The 20,169-nt window shown below is 42.8% G+C and overlaps 2 protein-coding genes across 4 annotated transcripts; one reads left to right on the forward strand and one right to left on the reverse strand.

Annotated features, from left to right (window-relative positions):
- Positions 1 to 1,626: 1,626 nt before the first annotated feature.
- On the reverse strand, positions 1,627 to 11,149 carry LOC112224172 (next to BRCA1 gene 1 protein). Of its 3 annotated transcripts, none has more exons than XM_024387536.2 (21): positions 10,911 to 11,148; positions 10,649 to 10,711; positions 10,006 to 10,024; positions 9,868 to 9,890; positions 9,574 to 9,741; positions 9,234 to 9,311; positions 8,865 to 9,112; positions 8,564 to 8,683; positions 8,192 to 8,431; positions 7,727 to 7,886; positions 7,222 to 7,470; positions 6,829 to 6,966; positions 6,619 to 6,694; positions 6,360 to 6,470; positions 5,970 to 6,128; positions 5,487 to 5,651; positions 4,720 to 5,305; positions 4,410 to 4,495; positions 4,004 to 4,085; positions 3,062 to 3,161; positions 1,627 to 2,755 (listed from the first exon to the last, which is right to left on the reverse strand). In XM_024387536.2, the coding sequence occupies exons 1-21, from the start codon at positions 11,010 to 11,012 to the stop codon at positions 2,540 to 2,542; spliced, it is 3,189 nt and encodes a 1,062-aa protein (XP_024243304.2). In that variant the 5' UTR covers positions 11,013 to 11,148; the 3' UTR covers positions 1,627 to 2,539. The 3 variants fall into 3 exon arrangements, with proteins under 3 accessions (XP_024243304.2, XP_024243303.2, XP_024243305.2); XM_024387535.2 differs by having other exon boundaries at positions 9,553 to 9,741; XM_024387537.2 differs by lacking the exon at positions 1,627 to 2,755 and adding an exon at positions 3,390 to 3,538 and having other exon boundaries at positions 9,553 to 9,741; positions 10,911 to 11,149.
- Positions 11,150 to 11,185: 36 nt separating this feature from the next.
- psme3 (proteasome activator subunit 3) lies at positions 11,186 to 18,369 on the forward strand. Its single transcript, XM_024387538.2, has 11 exons — positions 11,186 to 11,348; positions 11,798 to 11,830; positions 11,942 to 12,004; positions 12,106 to 12,210; positions 12,306 to 12,354; positions 16,991 to 17,109; positions 17,220 to 17,288; positions 17,409 to 17,476; positions 17,568 to 17,622; positions 17,800 to 17,886; positions 17,992 to 18,369. The coding sequence occupies exons 1-11, from the start codon at positions 11,307 to 11,309 to the stop codon at positions 18,070 to 18,072; spliced, it is 771 nt and encodes a 256-aa protein (XP_024243306.1). The 5' UTR covers positions 11,186 to 11,306; the 3' UTR covers positions 18,073 to 18,369.
- The last annotated feature ends 1,800 nt before the right edge of the window (positions 18,370 to 20,169 follow it).

Genomic DNA, 20,169 nt, shown 5'->3' on the forward strand with positions numbered 1-20,169 from the left:
CTGAATGTTGTATGTTGCCACTTGGTGGTAAATTACAAGCATTAACCACGACAATGTTTATCATATGCGCCTACAATTTGATTAAGACTTTGATTAAGAAATATATGGAAAGCAATGTATGGAAGTCGGTAGGCCAATGTCAAATTTCTAAAACAACACTGAGTATAACTTATTTTAAGTTGCAAACAAGTTTGTAATACCTTAATGGCAATGTAATGCCCAGCAATTCAATGCACATCCCGTTTTTAGAAGGTAGAACATACGTTGTAAAAGCCATTTTCAATATCATCTTTATGTATTACACTAACCACAGCTACAGACGCCTATAGAAAGGAACTTCGAAAGAAAAGGCCTTGGCCAATTGCAACCAAGGGATAGTTAACCCATAAAGAAATGCCATATTGCGTTCCTTGCCCTGCAAGCAGTCTATGGACAAGGTATGGCAGCAATCCATGCTTTGGTTTTGTTAACCTGGACTCTTTCAAATGCTAACTTTATTTGCATTTGTGGCAGACATCCATTGCAGTCAATGGTACCCATACTTGCATTGTATCTAAAATGGATTATTTAGCTCAACGAAGTCATATAAATGATGTGGACATGAAAGCGCACAAATGCTAATATAGGAGTGTTGGATTGGAGTGTTTGTAATCATGTAGACAAGTTATTCATGGATTACATAAAATTGTAAGTAGCCAACACGAGTAAATTGCCACAGTGGATTTGCTGTGGTAAACAAGGGAATACTTAATTTCAGTTGCAGGAAATTGTCATATTTCAATCTGTGCAGTCTTCTCAATGAGTAGGTTTAATTAATACAAATATAATAGCCCGTAGTGAACAGGACAAACATGTCTTGAAAAACTTTGAGAAAGCAGAACTAAAACTTAACACTGACAGCTTAATGCTTCTTGATGGTTTAGCTGAAAAATTGTGCTTAAATACCATCAAGCATGACAATTACCCTCTGTTCTTTACATTTCAACTATTTTGTGCCGTGCACATTACTTAAAGTTAACCTATAAGTTCAACAAGTCATCAGACACAAAATGTACAGAAACCCATACAATAAATCAGTGCCATTCAAGCAGGTGCCATTCAACAGGTGTAAAGTTCTTAAGTAAAAATACTTTAAAGTAGTATTTAAGTCTTTTTTTTGTATCTACTTTACTATTTATATTTTTGACAACTTTTACTTCACTACATTTCTAAAGGAAATAATGTACTTTTTACTCCATACAGTTTGCCTGTCACCCTAAAGTACTCATTACATTTTGAATGCTTAGCAGGACAGGAACATTGTCAAATTCACAGACTTATCAAGAGAACATCCCTAGTGAATCTGGCAGATTCTGAGTGTTGGTGTGTGCCCCTGGCTATCTGTAAATAAAATGATTTAAATTTTTACTTTTGATACATATGTACATTTTAGCAATTCAATTTACTTTTGGTACTTAAGTATATTTAAAAACAAATACTTTTAAACTTTTACTCAAGTAGTATTTTACTGGGTGACTTTCACTTTTACTTGAGTAATTTTCTAAAGGTATCTTTACTTTGACAATTGGGTACTTTTGCCATCACTGCCATTCAAACAACCTTGAAAATACATTTCAGCCCCTAAAATAGAATTGTGCAATTTGTTTATTGGCTGATTGACAATTGCAGTGTACTTACTTACGTGCTGATTGAAAGGAGACCCCTTTAGCAAGCACAGTTAATATTTTCAGCATTTCTTTCGAAAACATGATCTTTAAACTGTTAGTATTTGAACATATCACAACCACGTGTCCAGTTACAAACCTATTTTTTTCTGAAAGGAAAAGTACACACAGAGATAGGCCGAACTGTCAAACATAGTATAGGCCTACAACGTTTGAAACCTATGCACTCAAATCACCATGACTCGGTCACTGATTACCATTCATAAAAACAACCTATGAGAAACTTGGTTCCATGAACAAACTTAGGAATGTTATGGTTGGATATACATAGTGTTGTATGATAGAAATATAAGAAAGGGGATGATTCTTACAATGTGAAAGAGGAAAATTAGTACAAGTGTGATTCAGACAACATTTATAGATGCGAGTCCTATAGTACCACAATTATGACTCGTGTGCTTAAAACTGACATGCAGGTGTCTCCTAAAAAGAAACAGCTTATTTCCTTAGTCTGCAGTGTCTGTTCCTTATACAATCCACAGGTGAAATGTTGCTTGTAGCCAGACATTTAGAATAACAGTACTTTTGATACATACATACAATATTGCATTGTTTAGGCCAATTCACTACTATATCTAAAAGAAATCTGACATCTCAGTTCTTTAGCATTCCTATGTAATTGAATCCCCCTGTGACTCAACCATGTAAGTCCTTCAAAACAACAAGAATAGTCTCAATACCCAACACAATGGAGAAGATTGGAATTCTGATTACATTCACAACCTCCATTCTCTTTGGGACAGAGAACCTACCCTGGCCCTGTCAATAGGTAAAGCCCATGACCTGACATCAGTGGCAAAATGAACCCCCCCCTCTCATTGGGTGTCAGGGGTCGTGTAGCGGCCTGGCTGATTGGCCGACCGGCCCGTCAGTAGTGTGTTGTCGGCCATGGCGACCAGCTCGTTGACAGTGTGCAGAAGGTTGTGCCTGTGCTTCATCAGCAGCCACTGGTTGAACCGCTGGTCCCTGAAGCCCATCTCCAGCAGCACGGCCATCATGGAGGCGTCCTGGCTGGCCGGGTCCACACCACGCTGCAGTGAAGGGGGTGGGGGAGCCAGGTCAAATGGTTAGTTCTCGTTTGTCATGTTAAAGTGCACCGGGGTTATACAATAATACTGTACATTCAACACTGTAAAAAAAGACATGCATCACCTTGGTCTTTTGAGCCAAAAACGCTTTAAAATAGATAAGCAACTTTTTTCACAGTTGTATGAAATAATCACTCATCTTTATAACGTTATAACCATTCATCATAGAGCATATTAAAAAGTTATGTCAAGTTTTATCTCATGGCAGTGTGTGACGAGGTGACGTAGTGTGCTGTACGTGGGACCTACCTGTGTGGAGCAGCTCTGTCCAGTGAAGAGAGCCTTATAGGCAGACGCTGCAACTGACAGAACGCCTTTTACTAGTCCCTCCGTGATACCGCCTTGGCCCCTACAGAACAGGAAGGATGTTGTTTGTCAGCCACTATGGGGAACAATTTGTTCCAGGGCCAGTGGTTTGGAGCTAGCAATGCTTTCACAAGACCCAAAATGCCACAAAGCGTGTCAAAAAAAAGCTGTGTCACAGTTATATCACCAATGACATCACACCATGAATGTCTTTAAATATCTTCTCTTTATTGCGGTTTTATCATTTACAGTTGTATCTTCTGATATATACCTGTAGGCAGGTAGCGTAGTGGTTAAGGGCATTGGGCCAGTAACTGAAAGGTTTCTGGTTCGAATCCCGAGCCGATGAGGTGAAATGGGTTGACGTGCCCTTGAGCAAGGCACTTAACCCTAATCTGGATGAGATCTTCTGCTAAATGACTAAGATGTAAATGTCATGTGTCAAAAATACTGTGCCTATCAACAATTAATGATTAGTAGACATTGAAATGTTTCACATTCAAATATTAATTTGTTGGCAGAAACCAAGTGTTTCAACCAAGACAAATGAGGACAAACATTTTTGGGGGTAACTTTTACCATTGAAAAGCGATATTACAAGTACAAACACTAAAATGTTTGAAGCAAAATAGCATTGTTTTTTTAATGACAATTGCTAAATTCAAGGAGTTGGTCTGATGGGTGCAGTCTCATGACATCGGCCCCCCCCTTGCTTGCGGGAACAATGGAGAAGCAATAGAGGACTAAAGAGGAAAGGCCCACCTGCCATATCATGAGGAGACCCGGACCACCTATTGAGATGTGACTTTTGTTAAGTAAATCAGGTGATAAATGACGTACTAGGGAGGCTGGAGTCTGTCTTTTAATATTGTGTAGGTGTTTCACCTTGGGCGCAGGGAGCTGCAGGGTCTGGAGTTGGTCGTCTCCAAGGCACTGGCTAAGCCCGATGGTCTGGTTGTACTAGATACTGAAATATAGATGGGGGGGGGCGACACATGCTGGATGAGAGAGCTATTACAGAACAGTTGAGATGTTTTCCTGTTCCCGTCTCTTCGAAAGACACATATGTTTCCTTTCTGGTCAGTGGCTGCAGACGGCGAAGTGAACACATCCTCAAAAAGACATGACGGAACAAACACAAGACAAGCAAGTCACATTAGTTAAATTGCATATTTTTTTGGGCTGTGTGATCAGAGCTTCCAAAAAAAACACGTTGCGTCTGCTTCATGCAGTGAAAAGGCTGTATTTTGTAGACACTTTCCCGACCGTCTGTGTGTGTCTTAACACTCACCATTTAAATGGACCACTGGTTGGCATGGTTCTACTGGTCCAGACGCTCGTTGACTTGTTGGCTCTGCAACGTGGACTGCTTCAGACCTGGAAAACACACCAAAAATAATGATATACTGATCGGAGAGAGAACGGACAGTGGGGCAAGAGTATAAAATCAGTCTGATAGTCCTCCCGCAGAAGATACTGAACAATTTGCACACTTTACTTCAATAAAACACACTGTGATTGAACAGTAACATATCGTGATATCATTGTCCCCTGTAATAGCGGAGCTGATGGCTCTCTGAGGCAATAGTAGGCTTTCTCACCTGTGTGTGTACAGGGCCTGTGGGGGCAGGAGAGAGACCGGCGGTGGCACCACCTCAGGGGCAAGGGGGACAGCATCCAGCGTCTGGGAGGCACACAGCATCTGGTTGACACTGCTGTGGATGGTGGTCTCTGTGACTGTGGGTGCAGCCTCGCCCCTCTCTTGCCTCTCCCCCTCTGGGGTGGCTCTATCCAGCTCCTCAGGCTCAGAGTCTGGCGCCGCCTCCTGCTCCACGGCTGCGGTAGTGACAGGCTCCGAGAGGGCGGAGCTGTGCGTGGACTCGTCCAGCGGCCGACTGGTGTCGAAGCAGTCCGGCAGGACTATGACGTAGTCCTCGCAGGAGGATGAGGACAAGGTGGAGATTTGGCTGCTCACCTCGTCCCAGTCCGCTCGTTCTTCTTCTTCTTCCTCCTCATCATGTTCTTTCTCCTCTTCAATCTCCACGTAGTTGTCATCCTTTTCATCTTCTTTATCCTCGGCTTTCTGGTCCTTCACATCCTTTCTGCCTTTGTTGTCTTCCTCGTCCTCCTCCTTCATTGCATACAGCTCCATGTACACATTCTCAACCTCTGGGGCCAGAAGCACCTCTGAGGACAATGCATTGAGAACAAACCAACCGTTTTCTGATTTTGTCTCGTAATCATGTCTTCTGCTAATTTACAATTGCCAATGTGTAAAAAGGTGAGAGCATTACTTGGTGCATTTTGACTTGAGTTACTAGAGTCTGTAAACAGAAGCAGACAGGCTGCAGTGAGAGCGGTTCCTTACCTGTGACAGTCTCCTCTGAAAGTGTGATCTGGGGAAGGCCTGGAGGTGAACCTTGATCTCTCATAACACCCATCATCAGCAAATCTGGTCCTGTCACTCTTAATGCGGTGTCAAATACTTTCCTCTCATAGCCGAAGACAGGGCCCGAGGCTACAGCTCCAAAAACTGAAACAACTTTAGTTTTTAACTTCAATTTAGACTATTTAGTTATTTAGCAGACGCGCTTATACAGAGCGACTTACAGTAATGAGTGCATACATTTTCATACTGGTCCACCGTGGGAATCGAACCCACAACCCTGGCATTACAGGGTTGTGGGTTCAATACTGTCACAGTATTGCATGACAGTCAAAACAAATACCACAGATAGTGAGTGGACAGAACAACCATACTCAGTTGAATGATAAAGTCTCATATCATTTTCACTTAGTGAGGTTTACATGTTTTCACATTTTGTTGGGAAATTCAACCAAACAAAATCACCTTTGGGCTTGCAGTAGCTGGGCTGATGTCTGCGAGGGGGCTTGTGGTCGGGAGCCTCCTCGAGGGCGAGGGAGCGGATCACCGTCTCACACACAAACTGAGTCCCGCTGATGTCTTCCTCCTCGTGGCCAGGTGGGTCAGAGTTCTCACCATTCACTCCTGACCACAACACCCAATACAAAGATTAGGGTCGTGCCCGATTCAGGGTCATCACTGAGATCAAAACTTCTTTCACTCAAGCCGACACGTCCCCCTAGTTAACATAATGCCTCAATTCTAGCCTACATTCATAAGCAACACAACATCTCACAATTTGATATGTAATTGTTTTCACTTATTTACTGTACAACTCAGTATGGTGAAAGTCCACGACATTCGCTTCTGCCTTACCTAGCAGATTGTTGACCCGGTTCATCTCCGTGTTGTTTTCAACCTGGTCGGTGTCTGGGTGCTCCAGTAGAGGGCCATTGTGGGGCAGAGGGGACACACAGGGGGTCAGATCTACCAATGGAACAAAAACAAACTCATCTCGGTCATCACAAGTCTGACAAGCATTAGGTCTTGAAACTCTCTGAATATCAGGGAAGAAAATGCCCCACCCCCCAAAATAACTTGACATGGACTGTGGTGGCGTCGTATTATTTCTTACCGACTGGAGTGTTGTTCGGAACTTTCTCCAACTCTTGCACAACGTTAATATCCAGCAATTCACAGGACAAAAGATCCTAATTTTTTGAAACAAAAAATACAAAGCACAAATATTGTTGAGTCATTGAATAAAGCATGACTTTGCCCCGTGGTGTACTCTACCTTTATGGCAAAGCCAACACCCTCTGCCTTGACCTAAGCCTTTCCTCACCTGTGCAGTGAGCAGGTCTACAGAGGGGAAGTGGTAGTCTCTGTGGCAGTAGTCTACAGACACGGCCAGACCACTGTCCCTGGAGCTGTTACTCGACATCCCCTCCACCTTCACCACCACAGGCCCGGGCTCCACCTCCTGAAGCAGTGTGGGAGAATGTCTGAACATGAGCAAGGCTTGGAATGATATAACGATACTAATAGTGGTGGAAATAGGCTGGATTTTGAGGTTTTATTACTGAATATAAGTCCAGCCCTATAGAAGTGTCTGCATTAGCTAAGTAAATATTATTGCTTTGTACCTGGTGTCAAATTTGCTTAGTAAATCCATCCCTGCACTAGTGTATGTACTAGGTAAAGAAATGTGAATGGGACACAGAGGTGGTTGACTTGCCAGGTATTTGTTCTGTGGATACTTGGCGTGTGGGCTGGTGCTGGGGGCCACCACAATGCTGCACCACACGCGAGGGCCAAACTGCTCTCCGCAGTGTGCAAGGCGCCAGTGGGAGGTGTAGGTGCCCTCCATCACCGGGGCGATGAAGGCCACACTGACCACGCCCACCTGGCCCGGCTGCAGGAGGGGCACGGCCACCTCACGGTTCTCCTCCAATGCCAGTGCCAGGTTACCCCACATGCACTTCAGCTAAAGACACAGGCATGCAAAGAAGACACAGACATTTACACAAACCCAAGGAACCAGACGCAAACACTTAAACAGAGAGCTTACACTGAATCCACAAAAGGCTGTAGCACTGGTCTGGTTAATCAGACAGGGTAAGTACTAATTACAAATAATCAATAGTTACAATTAGGTGGGGTTAGTTCTAGTATTCGGGTTAGAGATTGAGATTGTTTTAGTATGCAGGTTAGGGACTTAGATCGTTCCTCTTGGGTGGTACCTTGGTCTCGGAGGTCCAGGTGATGATGCCTGAGTTCTTCATCTTCCAATACTTGATGAACTTGGTGCCGGGCTCTCGGCGGGTCCCGTCAGGCAGATTTTCATCCAGAAACAAGGCAGCCATAGTGGGCACCAAGGTGGTGTAGGAGACCTCGGGACCCCTAGTATTTCAAGTGTACAGAGCATTGTTGAAAACAGCCCCGGCTTCAGACCCATCCCTGTTTTTTTTATGAATCATCGAAAAAAGCAGGATCCTTTTTTGCAGCTCAAAGCAATTTTTTTGTTTAGAGATATATGAAGCAGCAGCAGCAGATTCACACGTGAGGTAGTTCCATCATCCACCAGCGATAAACTCTATTACAACTATTACAAAGATGGCCTATTTCTTGGGAAAATATTTGATTTTTGCTCCATGCTGGGCCTAGAGACAACCAGCACTCTGACGCCCTCCCGGGGTGGCGCTTACTCTGGACTGGAAGCCTGGGGGTCTGGGGCAGGGCCTGGTGCTGGGGCAGCAGCAGGGGCCTGGGTGGTGGCCACGTTGGATCTGGCGGAGGTTGAAGCAGGGCCGCTCCATTGCAGGCCCCTCTTCTCCAGCCTCAGCTTCTTCTTAATCTCCTTCACCTCGGCCTTGAGCTGCCTCCGCTCGGCTTTGAGGCGCTGACGCTCAGCCTTGCGCACGGTCCGGTCTCCTCGCCTTGGAAACCTGGGCACAAACAAAATGTAGAGAGAGGTGTGAAGGCTAAGCATCTTCTGACAATGCAAGAAAGTAAGATAGGTAAAGTAATGCATAGCCAACATCACAGTAAAGGCAGGCTTCTACATCCAGCGAACTAACCTTAATTCTCCTGACATCCCATGCTCAGGGATGGAGAGGGGAGTCTTGGTTCTCACCAGGTTGTGACTGGGGTCGTGGCTGTGTCGACACAGCTCACATAAGATACAGGACGGACACACTCTGTCGAAAAACAGGACACCAAAAAGAATGCACGGGCAAGGTTATATACATATATTACTCAATGGAAGTGACATATTTCATGAGGAATAAGTCAAATAAACATTTTATACTATTTCAACTCCTGAGTTAATCATTAACAACATAATAGCACTTGATCTGTTATTGTTGCGATGCGGTTTACCTGCACTGATAAGCTCCATCGGTGGCTGGTCTCTTGCATTTGCTGCATTCCGGAGTGTAGCCCAATGAGGAGTAGGCGGGGGGGCCGGTGGAGGAGGAGTTCACCTTTGGGCCTTTGATATTGACTCCGCCCACTGCTCCAAGGGCCTCGAGAGGCCCATCACAGTTGGGGGTCTTGTGGGTGCAACACTGGCCAGAGAAGTCACTGCACATCCTCTCCACTACCTCCTTCACCACCTCATCCTTGAACTGACAGGAGAGAGATCCCGTTAAAAGAGGTTCCCACATTTTTTTTTCTAAGTTGATTTTTAGGGACGTTTTCCTTTATATTTCTGAAAGAGTAAAGAATATCATTTCAATATGGACTTACTTTTTCCATGTAAGATCTAAACCAAGCTGGAGGAAGTTTATCCTCTGGCTTAGTTACTTTGTTGTCCTTCACAACCACCTATAAAATCAAATGATTGACATTAAACTCATTATGATTGGTCAAATTCACAAATTCATATTATGACACCAAAGTGTGTGTTCATCAAATCTTAGCTCTACTTTTATTATTACATTGGCCCAACATTTCATGAAGACAACAATTATATTGCTCATGCCAAAATATACCACCCTGACACAACACTTTTCCTACATTCAGACAACATTACATCAACATTGAAAGCCGTGAGTGGTGCTCTTACAGCATCTCTCTCGGGAGTGACCTGTGTGCCTTTGTCCACAGTTTTGACCCTGGAGGGGTACGGCGGGGCTGGCCGGAGTTCCCCCTTCAGCTCCTTCACTTCTTGGGTCTTGCCCGGCCCAGTGCCAGCCTGCCCCTGCTTCGCCTTGTAAACGTTCATGTGCAACTGGTTCCCCTGCTTCTCTGCACTCTGGAGGAAATACATACAACACATGCCACGTTCAGTAATTACATACAGCATTCTACACACTGGAAGAAAAAGTTTTACAAATTTTTTGCTATTGAAAGCCATGAAAGAACATGTAAGTTTGAATACCTTCACACCCTCCTCATATTCCTCTGAAACACAATTAAAAGAGATCAGAGAATACATTTGTATTGGTGAAGATTATGAACGGTAAAGCTTTAATAACAGACACAAAAAAAGCCTATTAAATTAACACTATTTAAATACCTTGGCTATTGATGGAAACCTGGATCAAAGAAAAAGGAGATGCAGAAACAGAAAGAGTTACACAATATCTTCAGTTTACTGTATTCAGTATACTGAATAATCAACCATTATTAATATTGGGGCGTCAGGTTGTCTGGTTCGAATACCGGAGCCGAGTTAATAGTGGACAAAACCTCAATTGCCTCGACTAACATTGACTCTGTACCGGTACCCCCTTTATATAGTCTCGCTATTGTTAACTTACTGCTGCTCTTTAATTATTTGTTACTTTTATTTCTTAATCTTTTTTTTAAACTGCATTGTTGGTTAGGGTCCTGTAAGTAAGCATTTCACTGTAAGGTCTACCTGTTGTATTCGGCGCATGTGACTAATAAAATGCGATTTGATTTGACAAGGTGAAAAAAAATCCGTTCGCTGTGCACTTGGCAAGGCTCTTAACCCTAATTGCTCCATCGGCGCTGTACAACGTCGTGACCTTACTCTCTGGGGGAGTTACACGTGTGTAAGAGGATAAATATAAGAACACCCCCCCTGCTAATGTATCTCTTGTGTTTTATTATTACTACTGTTGTTGTACATCAGAAATGTTGGCACTGCATTCGTTGAAATAATACACAGTAGCACAAAATACATTTGAACTCACCTCCTCGTTGTCCTCATCAAAATATTTCACTTGAAAATGGCTTATTCCAAATGATGCTTTTATCTGCAGATTCAATTTAAAAAGCATGATGATTGAGAATCAGCTTAACAAGATAACATCACATATAATCATCATTTGTGTTGTTAGAAAAATAATTTGCAGACAAATGTAATTCGTGTGGTGTAATGTTGTGCTAGCTAGGCCTGCTAGGCAAGGGGCCTCGAAGAATCCAGGCTAGCTAAACTGCGCCAGCGCTACTTACCCAGGCTTCCACCGACTCCCATTCCGACTTGTCCAAATCTGGAGCAACAAATCTCTTTACATTTCCCCTGAAATTCACTTTAATAGTAACAGGGAGACCCATTGCTGATTTTTGCGATTAAATAAGGACAATCATGAAAGGTAATAGTGGACAAAACGAGCTTTCGCACTCGCCAATCCTCTTGTTTACATCTTCAGCTGCGTTCGGGAAAACACGATGACGCGTTCAGCACATACCTAATATGCATGCGTATTCGTTTGTAGTGTTGTCGCATGTTGAATACGTCATTTTTAAGCTCACAAGTGTGGCTGACGGGAGTGGGAAAACCACACGTTTAGCCCCGAATTGAATGAATTGAGGACAATCGTACTTTTACCCGGTTTGTGGTTAAAGAAGATGAATTCTCTCCTCAAGGTGGACAATGAACTCAAAACTAAGGTAAAACGTGATTTATCAACGCCACATGTCACGAGACATCATGGGGGAAAGTTGCTAGCTAGCTAATGTAATGCTAACGTGACTTAGCTTGCAATTATATGAATCAGAATGAGGCCAAGTGTTTAAGGTAATTTACTTTATCTTCTGCGCCCGTCATAACGGACAAGGCAAACTGTCTAACAGGGTGCACCTCCCTGAACAAAAGGGTTGCTGTGCCGCATATTTCGGTGCGAGCTAACGGTGTCGAGGTACCGTTAACTCAATTCGGCACAATTTTTTTTTTTTTAGGCCTAGTCAGTAGAGTAAGCATGTTGAAATGACGTTGATGAACTGATGACTGGTATCATATTGCAGACAGTCTAGTCTACTCACTTGTTGTATTTAAACAGACTTGCTGATTTATTGAATTGTTTTCCTGTGATATGACAGTTGTTTGGTTATTTGTTCAGGTCGATGCTTTCAGAGAACGAATTACTGGGGAGGTGAGTTTCCTTTCAGTGGTTTATTCATTGAGGGACAAAAGCAAGTATTTTAGCTAGCTACCTGTATCTAGATCTGAATGTAATTTTCCAACTCAACTCTTTGTTTCACAGGCGGAGGAGTTAGTTGCAAGTTTTTTCCCAAATAAGTTATTGGAACTCGACCATTTCCTCAAGGTAAACATATTTATGTCATCAAAATGAAATGATTAGTCAAATGTCCTCTTGACTTCCCTTTATAGTGTGTGTATGTATGTGTTGTTGGTCATCCTTTGCAGGATCCTGGCTTAAACATCTGTGAACTGAAGGAAATACACTCAGAAATCAACTTGACTGTGCCAGACCCCATTATACTCTCGAACCTCCATGATGGACTTGAAGCGGTGAGACTTGGAATGGAATTTAACACCCTGTAATTACCAAATGCCATCTGTGATTGCATGTGTTCATTGTAAACAACTTGATATCCTCTTCAAAGCAAAATGCCAAAAAGAGGAAGATGGAAGATGGCTCTGGGGAGGACAAGGGTGAGTAATTCACACACATTTTTACCTCTGAGTTTTCTGGTGTTTAGTTTTTTTTTTTAACCACGGGCCTAGTATGGGTGCCTGGCTTTGTCTGAAAGTGGGGGGTGGAAAGCTTTGGTTTAATGGCTGCTCCTGAGTGGCCCAGCAGTCTAAAACACTATGTCTGTGCTAGAGGTGGCACTACAGACACTGGTTCAATCCTGGGCTGTGTCACAACCGGCTGTGATCGGGGGTCCTATAGGGCGGCGCACAATTGGCCCAGCGTTGTCCGGGTTAGGGGAGTGTTTGGCCGGGGGAGGGCCGTCATTGTAAAATAAGAATTTGTTCTCAACTGACTTGTCTAGTCAAATAAAATACTTATCAAGTAATGCAAACAGACCCTGCGCAAGGATAAAGTGACTAAGGGGGCAATTGAAATCGGTTAGAGGGCACATTTTTGGGGGGGGTTCTTGGAATTTATATTGAATTCTGCTTATATCACGCTATACCACAAACATAAAGTTCAAATGCAGAGACTCGGACTATTGAGTGCTTTTGGTTGGCAGGAAATATGTAGTCCTCACATTTTATTGGTCACATACATGTTTAGCAGATGTTAATGCTTGTGTTTCAAGTTCCAACAGTGCAGTAATATCTAACAAGGAGTATTGAACAATTTCACAACAATACACACACACATCTAAAGGAATGGAATTAAGAATATATAACTATTTGGACAAGCAATGTCAGAGCGGCATAGACAAATACAGTAGAATAGAATACAGTATACATGAGTTGAGTAATGCAAATTATGACAACATTATTAACAATGACTAGTGTTCCATTATTAAAGTGGCCAGGCATTTCAAGTCTATGTATATAGGGCAGCATCCTCTAATGTGCTAGTGATGGCTATTTAACAGTATGATGGCCTTGAGATTGAAAAACAGCTTCTATCTCTCTGTCCTAGCTTTGATGCACCTGTACTGACCTCGCCTTCTGGATGATAGCGGGGTGAACAGGCAGTGGCTCGGCTGGTTGTTGTCCTTGATGATCTTTTTGGCCTTCCTGTGACATCGGGTGCTGTAGGTGTCCTGGAGGGCAGGTAGTTTGCCCCCGGTGATGCGTTGAGTAGACTGCACCACCCCCTGAAGAGCCCTGCGGTTGTGTGCGGTGCAGTTGCTGTACCAGGTGGGGATATAGCCCAACAGGATGCTCTGGATGCATCTGTAGAAGTTTGAAGGTTTTAGGTGCCAAGGCGCTGTTGCGCCGCCTTCACCACACTGTCTGTGGGTGGACCATTTCAGTTTGCCAGTGATGTGTACGCCGAGGAACTTGAAGCTTTCCACCTTCTCCACTCTGATCCTGTCGATGTGGACAGGTGGGTGCTGCCTCTGCTGTATCCTGACGTCCACGATCAGCTTTTTTGTTGACGTTGAGTGAGAGGTTGTTTTCCAGGCACCACACTCCCAGGGCCTTCACCTCCTCCCTGTAGGCTCGTCATTGTTGGTAATCAGGCATACTGTTGTGTCGTCTGCAAACTTGATGATTGAGTTGGAGGCGTGCGTGGCCACGCAGTCGTGGGCACAGGAGGTGGCTTAGCACGTACCATTGTGGGGCCCCTGTGTTGAGGGTCAGCGAAGTGGAGGTGTTTCCTACCTTCCCCATCTGGGGGCGGACGGTCAGGGAGTCCAGGACTCAGTTGCACAGGGCGGGGTTCAGACCCAGGGTCCCAAACTTAATGATGAGAATGGAGGGTACTATGTGGTTGAACGCTGAGCTGTAGTCAATGAACAGCATTCTTACATAGGTATTCTTCTTGTCCAGGTGGGATAGGGCAGTGTGATGGCAACTGCATCGTCTGTGGATCTATTGGGGCAGTAAGCAAATTTGAAGTGGGTCTCGGGTGTCAGCTAAGGTAGAGGTGATATGATCCTTGACTAGTCTCAAAGCACTTCATAATGACAGAAGTGAGTGCTATGGGGCGATAGTCATTTTGTTCAGTTAAACAGCCTATGTGAATGCAACCATACACACGGGTGTCTTAACACAATAATGCGAACTAAATGCCGAAAGTAGTACCCTAGTTATTCATGCAAACTAAGATACTAAATAGCAGTTTGTCTTAGATTACCGACACAACTGCGAATATGAACGAACACAATGCCGGCATACATTAAAAACAGTTTCAATACTTGCAGTTCCATTTAAACGCATGAAAAGCTATAGGCTACCAAGATAACCATAGCAATAATATGTAGGCTATCCATTTCTATGATGAAACATACCAATATGTAGCTATACCCAGGAGAGTCATTTGGTTTCTTGCATCGGAATGATATTGATTTCTGCTTATATCACACCAAAACACAAACCTAAAACTTAAAATGCAGAGACCATTGAGTGCTTTTGACCAAATGGTGACAGGTTGGCATGATATCTGTTTCGCTCTATCAGCACCATGGACAGCACCCTACACACTTAGCAAGGCTGTTTTGGCAATGGAAATATAGGCTAGCTAAAGAAGTCATTTTGCCGTTGCATAGCCTAGGTGTTTGCTGAAAATGAAGCCACTGGCTATACTACCAAGATTTTGATGTAAAACCAACCAATTAAACTGAACAACATTATAAACGCATCATGCAACAATTAACGATTTTACTGAGTTACAGTTCATAAGGAAATCGGTCAATTGAAGTAAATGTATTAATCTCTAATCTATGGATTTCACATAACTGGACAGGGGCACCATGGTTAGCCCCCGCCCCGCCAGGCAGAAATACTCCTCAGTTTCATTAGCTGTCAGGATGGCTGGTCTCAGACAATCCCCCAGGTGAAGAAGCCAGATGTGGAGGTCCTGGGCTGGTGTAGTTACACGGGGTCATGCTCCTTCAACTTTAGACATCTGTGGCATTGTGTTGTGACAAAACGGTACATTTTAGAGTGGTCTTTTATTGTCCCCTGCAAGATGCACTTGTGTAATGATCATGCTGTTTAATCAGATTCTTGATACACCATACCTGTCAGGTGGATGGGTTATCTTGGCAAATGAGAAATGCTCACCAACAGATGTAAAGACATTTGTGCACAACATTTGAGAGAAATAAGCTTTTTGTGCATTTGAAACATTTCAGGGATTTTTTTTTTTACTTCAGTTAATGAAACATGTGACCAACACTTTACATGTTGCGTTTTATATTTTAGTTGAGCATACGTTTGTTTCTTACCTTTCCAGAAGAGTTGCAGTCTTCTTGATGCTCTGTTGAACTTCACGAGTAATTGATCATTTCATTCTTCCTGAAATCGTCTTTTAAGATGCCCCTCAAATGCCAGTTGGATTAGTTGAGCTTTCGTTGGATGTAGCATGCTTCATCTGTGCTGACTTAACACATTTGTCAGTGGAAAATAAGTTATTGCCAGCTGCCTATCATTTAACAAGTGTTGACACCTCAGTTCCCATTGCACACCAAACGTGTTTTTATTTCTGCAGTGCATTTTAAATGCTCCCTGTTTGATGCGTGCCTAGTGAATCCTTTAGTTCTATCAATAGCATGCTTCCAGTTAGAATACCTGCCTTGGACCCAATACAGAACTTTGTTACTTTGGTTCCCCTGTCAATCTGCAGAAACTCAGTATTCCAGCCACTCTTTTCCTATGAACCGGTTGCTATTAAATGGACGTTTTTCAACAGAAACCCTGCGGCTAGGTTAAGATTCTAACCTGGTCCGCCTCCTCTGTTCCAAGATTTGTCAGGAACAGTCGGAACGGGCTGTGGAGCCATTATCCCGGTGGCAGTTGTTGACGGGTGCGTCTGCTCTTCACGCGGAAGTAGTTGAAGCTCGGCAGCAGCATCTTCTGCAGGGCTTGCCAGCGGCCTCAAGTGGTTTGACTTCTGGTATCCATTATGGCTGGTTAGAGCTAAATAAGCTAATAGCACTAATGACTTTTTACAGCTAGCATGGAAGCTAACTGAACTCTAGTGGTGGAGCAGGGAAGCAGCTTAAACTGTAAACTTGACCCTGTCCTTAAATCGTGCAGTTCTCTACTAAGGTGTAACCTTTTGTAGGCTGGTGGAAGGCTACTCAGTTCTACTGCGCTCCAGTGAAATTGGGACATGCCTGTGCTCGTCATGGCTCTAACAGGCAAAGTGAAACCCTACAATCAATTTGTTTGTGGTGAATGGAGCTCAAATGATGTGACAATACCATTGGACCAACGCCATCGGATATGAAACAACAATACAGATGTAAGAGCACAACAAAATGGATAAAGAAATGTATTATTGCAGGTGCCTTTTCATTGTAAGCATCAGTGGTACAACTAGTGCTTTCTAACTGCACTGAACCAACACAGTGTGCGTGGGAGCGACGCAAAACTTGTGGTCAAAACCATTCGTCTTGAGGCGATGGGGAGTGGGTGCAAAATGCAATCTGTTTTATTATATATATACAGTGGCCATATCTATTTTAATACCTAGCTCTAATTATTGAAAATGATAGATTACCCAATGTATCATGATATTGTTCTAGTAAAGTGGGGATGCAAAAACATGTTTGCACCCCTATTTTGAAAGTGGGGTTGCAGCTGCTCCGTTTGCTCCTATGGTCAAGTCCAGTTGTAAAAACTCTCTTGTTCATCTTCTCTTCCCCTTCTACAGTGGCTGGCACTAAGGTTTTTGTCATGCCTGGTGGGATGATGAAGAGCAATGCTAAGCTGGTGGACCTGATCGAGAAGGTCAAGCCAGAGATCAGGACACTGATAGAGAAATGTAACACGGTACGTAGCTTTATCCCACACAGTTTCTTCCTTAATCTATTTGGGCGGGTGCTCATATCACTCATTACTTATCACCGATGATCTAATATTCAGTCCTTCTTGTTCTTCAGGTCAAAATGTGGGTTCAGTTGCTTATCCCAAGAATAGAAGATGGCAACAACTTTGGAGTTTCAATTCAGGTGCCATGTTTACTTTAAATGTATTAAAAGGGCAAATGTTATTGCAGTCTGTACCTAAGGTCTCATTTAAGTGTATAGCTACATTGAACCATTACTCAATTACTGATTGGGCATCTGCAGGAGGAGACAGTTGCTGAACTCCGAACAGTGGAGGGAGAGGCAGCATCTTACCTCGACCAGATATCCAGGTACTAACTAAAGTCAACCCAGTCTTTACTTTGTTTACGCTGAGCACTCTTACTGCAGTAGACTGTTATCTTATTTCCTATCTGCCCATAGATACTACATCACAAGAGCAAAGCTGGTGTCCAAAATAGCAAAATACCCACATGTGGTAAGTGTGATTTGCTAACTGCAGGTCTGGTTGGCAAGCTTCTTCCAGGCAGAAACCTATCTAGTGTGTGCATTTACTGAGGGCAAAACGATGGTATGGACATTTGGATATCGTTCCAACCCTAATATGCATATTTTACCTGCACCTACATTTACTATTTACCTTGTCGCTAAATAGGAGGACTACCGGCGCACAGTGACGGAGATTGATGAGAAAGAATACATTAGCCTCAAGATCATAGTTTCAGAGCTGAGAAATCAATACGTGAGTCAAATGTCCTGTTATACACAGGAATAGTTTTCCTCACCATCCATTTCTACCTGCAAGTTAACATGTTGCGTTCTAATCCTGAACTCTGCTCTGCTACAGGTAACGTTACACGACATGATCTTGAAGAACATTGACAAGATAAAGAAGCCTAGGAGCAGTAATGCCGAGGCGTTGTACTAAGACTGACCCAACCACCCTTCCCCTGCCATGTTGTCAAGTTTTACGGTACCCCCAAGCCTGGGTTTGGGTCGTCTGACCGTCTAGAGCTAGACCATCACACCCAGATCAGTACAATCCAGAAACCATAGCCCCAGTAGAGACAACCACACGCATATTTTTGTTTTTGATTTGTAAAATATCGTCATTGTTTTAAAACCCTTTCAAGAATACGTTATGAGATTGCTCGACGAACAGAGAGGTCTAGAAAAAGTGCTATGTATTTTTAAAAATGTAATTAAAAAACATTTTGTCCATGCATCTCCCACTGTCTTTTGTTGAACTTATTTACACCCAGCTGTTTTGGATTGGTCCAAGATAGCATTGACCATTTTGATATCTGTCTACTGCTTTACCGAATGTCTTCTATGGCTGCGATAGGAGACAAGTCCAATGTAGGTCACTGAAGAAGTGCTTTTAGCAGCTGTGTGTTCAATTACCCTGGTGGTAATGGCTGGCTGCCTCTATGCTGGATATTATGGACTCAAAGCAGAACAATTATTTCAGAATGTAAGATTGTTTAGATTTTTTTAAAGTTGTATTTCTTTAAATACATTTTAAGACATGTTCCGGAACTTTGGCGACTACGAAGCGGGCGTTTTCCCCACATGGGCCAGCCACCTAGCAATATGAGTTCAAGCCAATGAGCTTTAGCTCCTCGCCATTTGAGTGACGGCTAGCAAGAGGCGCAAACACAGCAGAGTAAGTGAGAGCAATGACGTGGTGGATATGTGATGTAGAATGCAATTTTCTGGGACTAATTTCGGTTCATGGGTGTTCCGTTCAGAACTACTGGTTAAGTATACAGAAGTATATCTTTAAACTGCGAAATCCCATTGAGACCAAGGCCTCTTTTTTTTTTTTTTACAAGGGCATCCCGCACACAATCATACAAATTTACAATTCCAACACAAAAAATACTTACAAGCAAATGAAGATAAGTAACTTACAAAACATGATCATGAAAAAACAAACCTGTTCCTAAGTGAAAGTCAGAGACATTGGAAGGGCCCTTGTTAGATGAACTACAATGCGTTTAACTTCAGAAAGGTGTTTAACTAATTTTACTGATTAGAATATTGTAAGAAGGCATTTGGAATAGTTTCATTTTTAAACAGTATGTTTCATCATGCTTGATGTTCTTCAGGGGTGAAAAGGATCATGCAATATTAGACATCGATACACTCACTTCTGCTCACATATACCATTGACGTAACCCATGTTTTAGCAATGCACTTGTCACCCAGTAGATGGCGCTAAATAGTACATGTAAGGGCTGGTGTTAAATGAACATCCCCAGCAGTGCAAAAGTCAATCATGATTTACATTTAGAATAACACACATCTGATTCGACCGAACTGCATCTTGATCACTTACGTAACGGACCTTATGTTTTGATTATTTTATTGGAAAAGGTCTCTTTACCGTACATCAGATCAAAGAACAAATGTGTCTGGCATTAGTTCACATGGGTTTTACAGACAATGTTTTCTTCAGGTAATTTTCTTCAAGAGGAAATTAAATCCACCTTTCAAACAATGTATATTAATGATGAGGCCATCTGCGCTCTTTTAAGGTCCTTACTACTGAATAGTGTCTGTTCCAGGTGCATAGGAGTCAAAATAAGAATACTGGAAAAGATCGCGACTGCACACTGTCGAAAAAAGGAATACATTCCAAACGGAAGCTTACATACAAAATATAAATGTTTCTTAAAAAAAACTGTAGTGCAAAAATCGAAGTTGAAAATAAAGTTTCAGCCTCATGCCATCATCATTGTAAATTCGCACACACACCTGGCTTCTATTTCAAGAATAATATGTCACATGATCAGGTGTCCTTAATGTTTTGTATACTCAGTGTTTATGTTTTACATGCCTTTTATTTATTTTTGCATGTCAAAATGCCTTTGTTGTAAATGTTTTCGCGCCACATTGGTGGCAGTTGTGAAAAAAAGTAAATAATTAGAAGTGTTGCAAAGTTAATTGAAGTTAATGCCACTGTTGATTTATATAATTATTTCATTGAAAACTCGTTGGAACCCATCGAGCCATCAACGGC

This window comes from Oncorhynchus tshawytscha, linkage group LG25, assembly GCF_018296145.1.
Source record: "Oncorhynchus tshawytscha isolate Ot180627B linkage group LG25, Otsh_v2.0, whole genome shotgun sequence".
Lineage (NCBI taxonomy): Eukaryota > Metazoa > Chordata > Actinopteri > Salmoniformes > Salmonidae > Oncorhynchus > Oncorhynchus tshawytscha.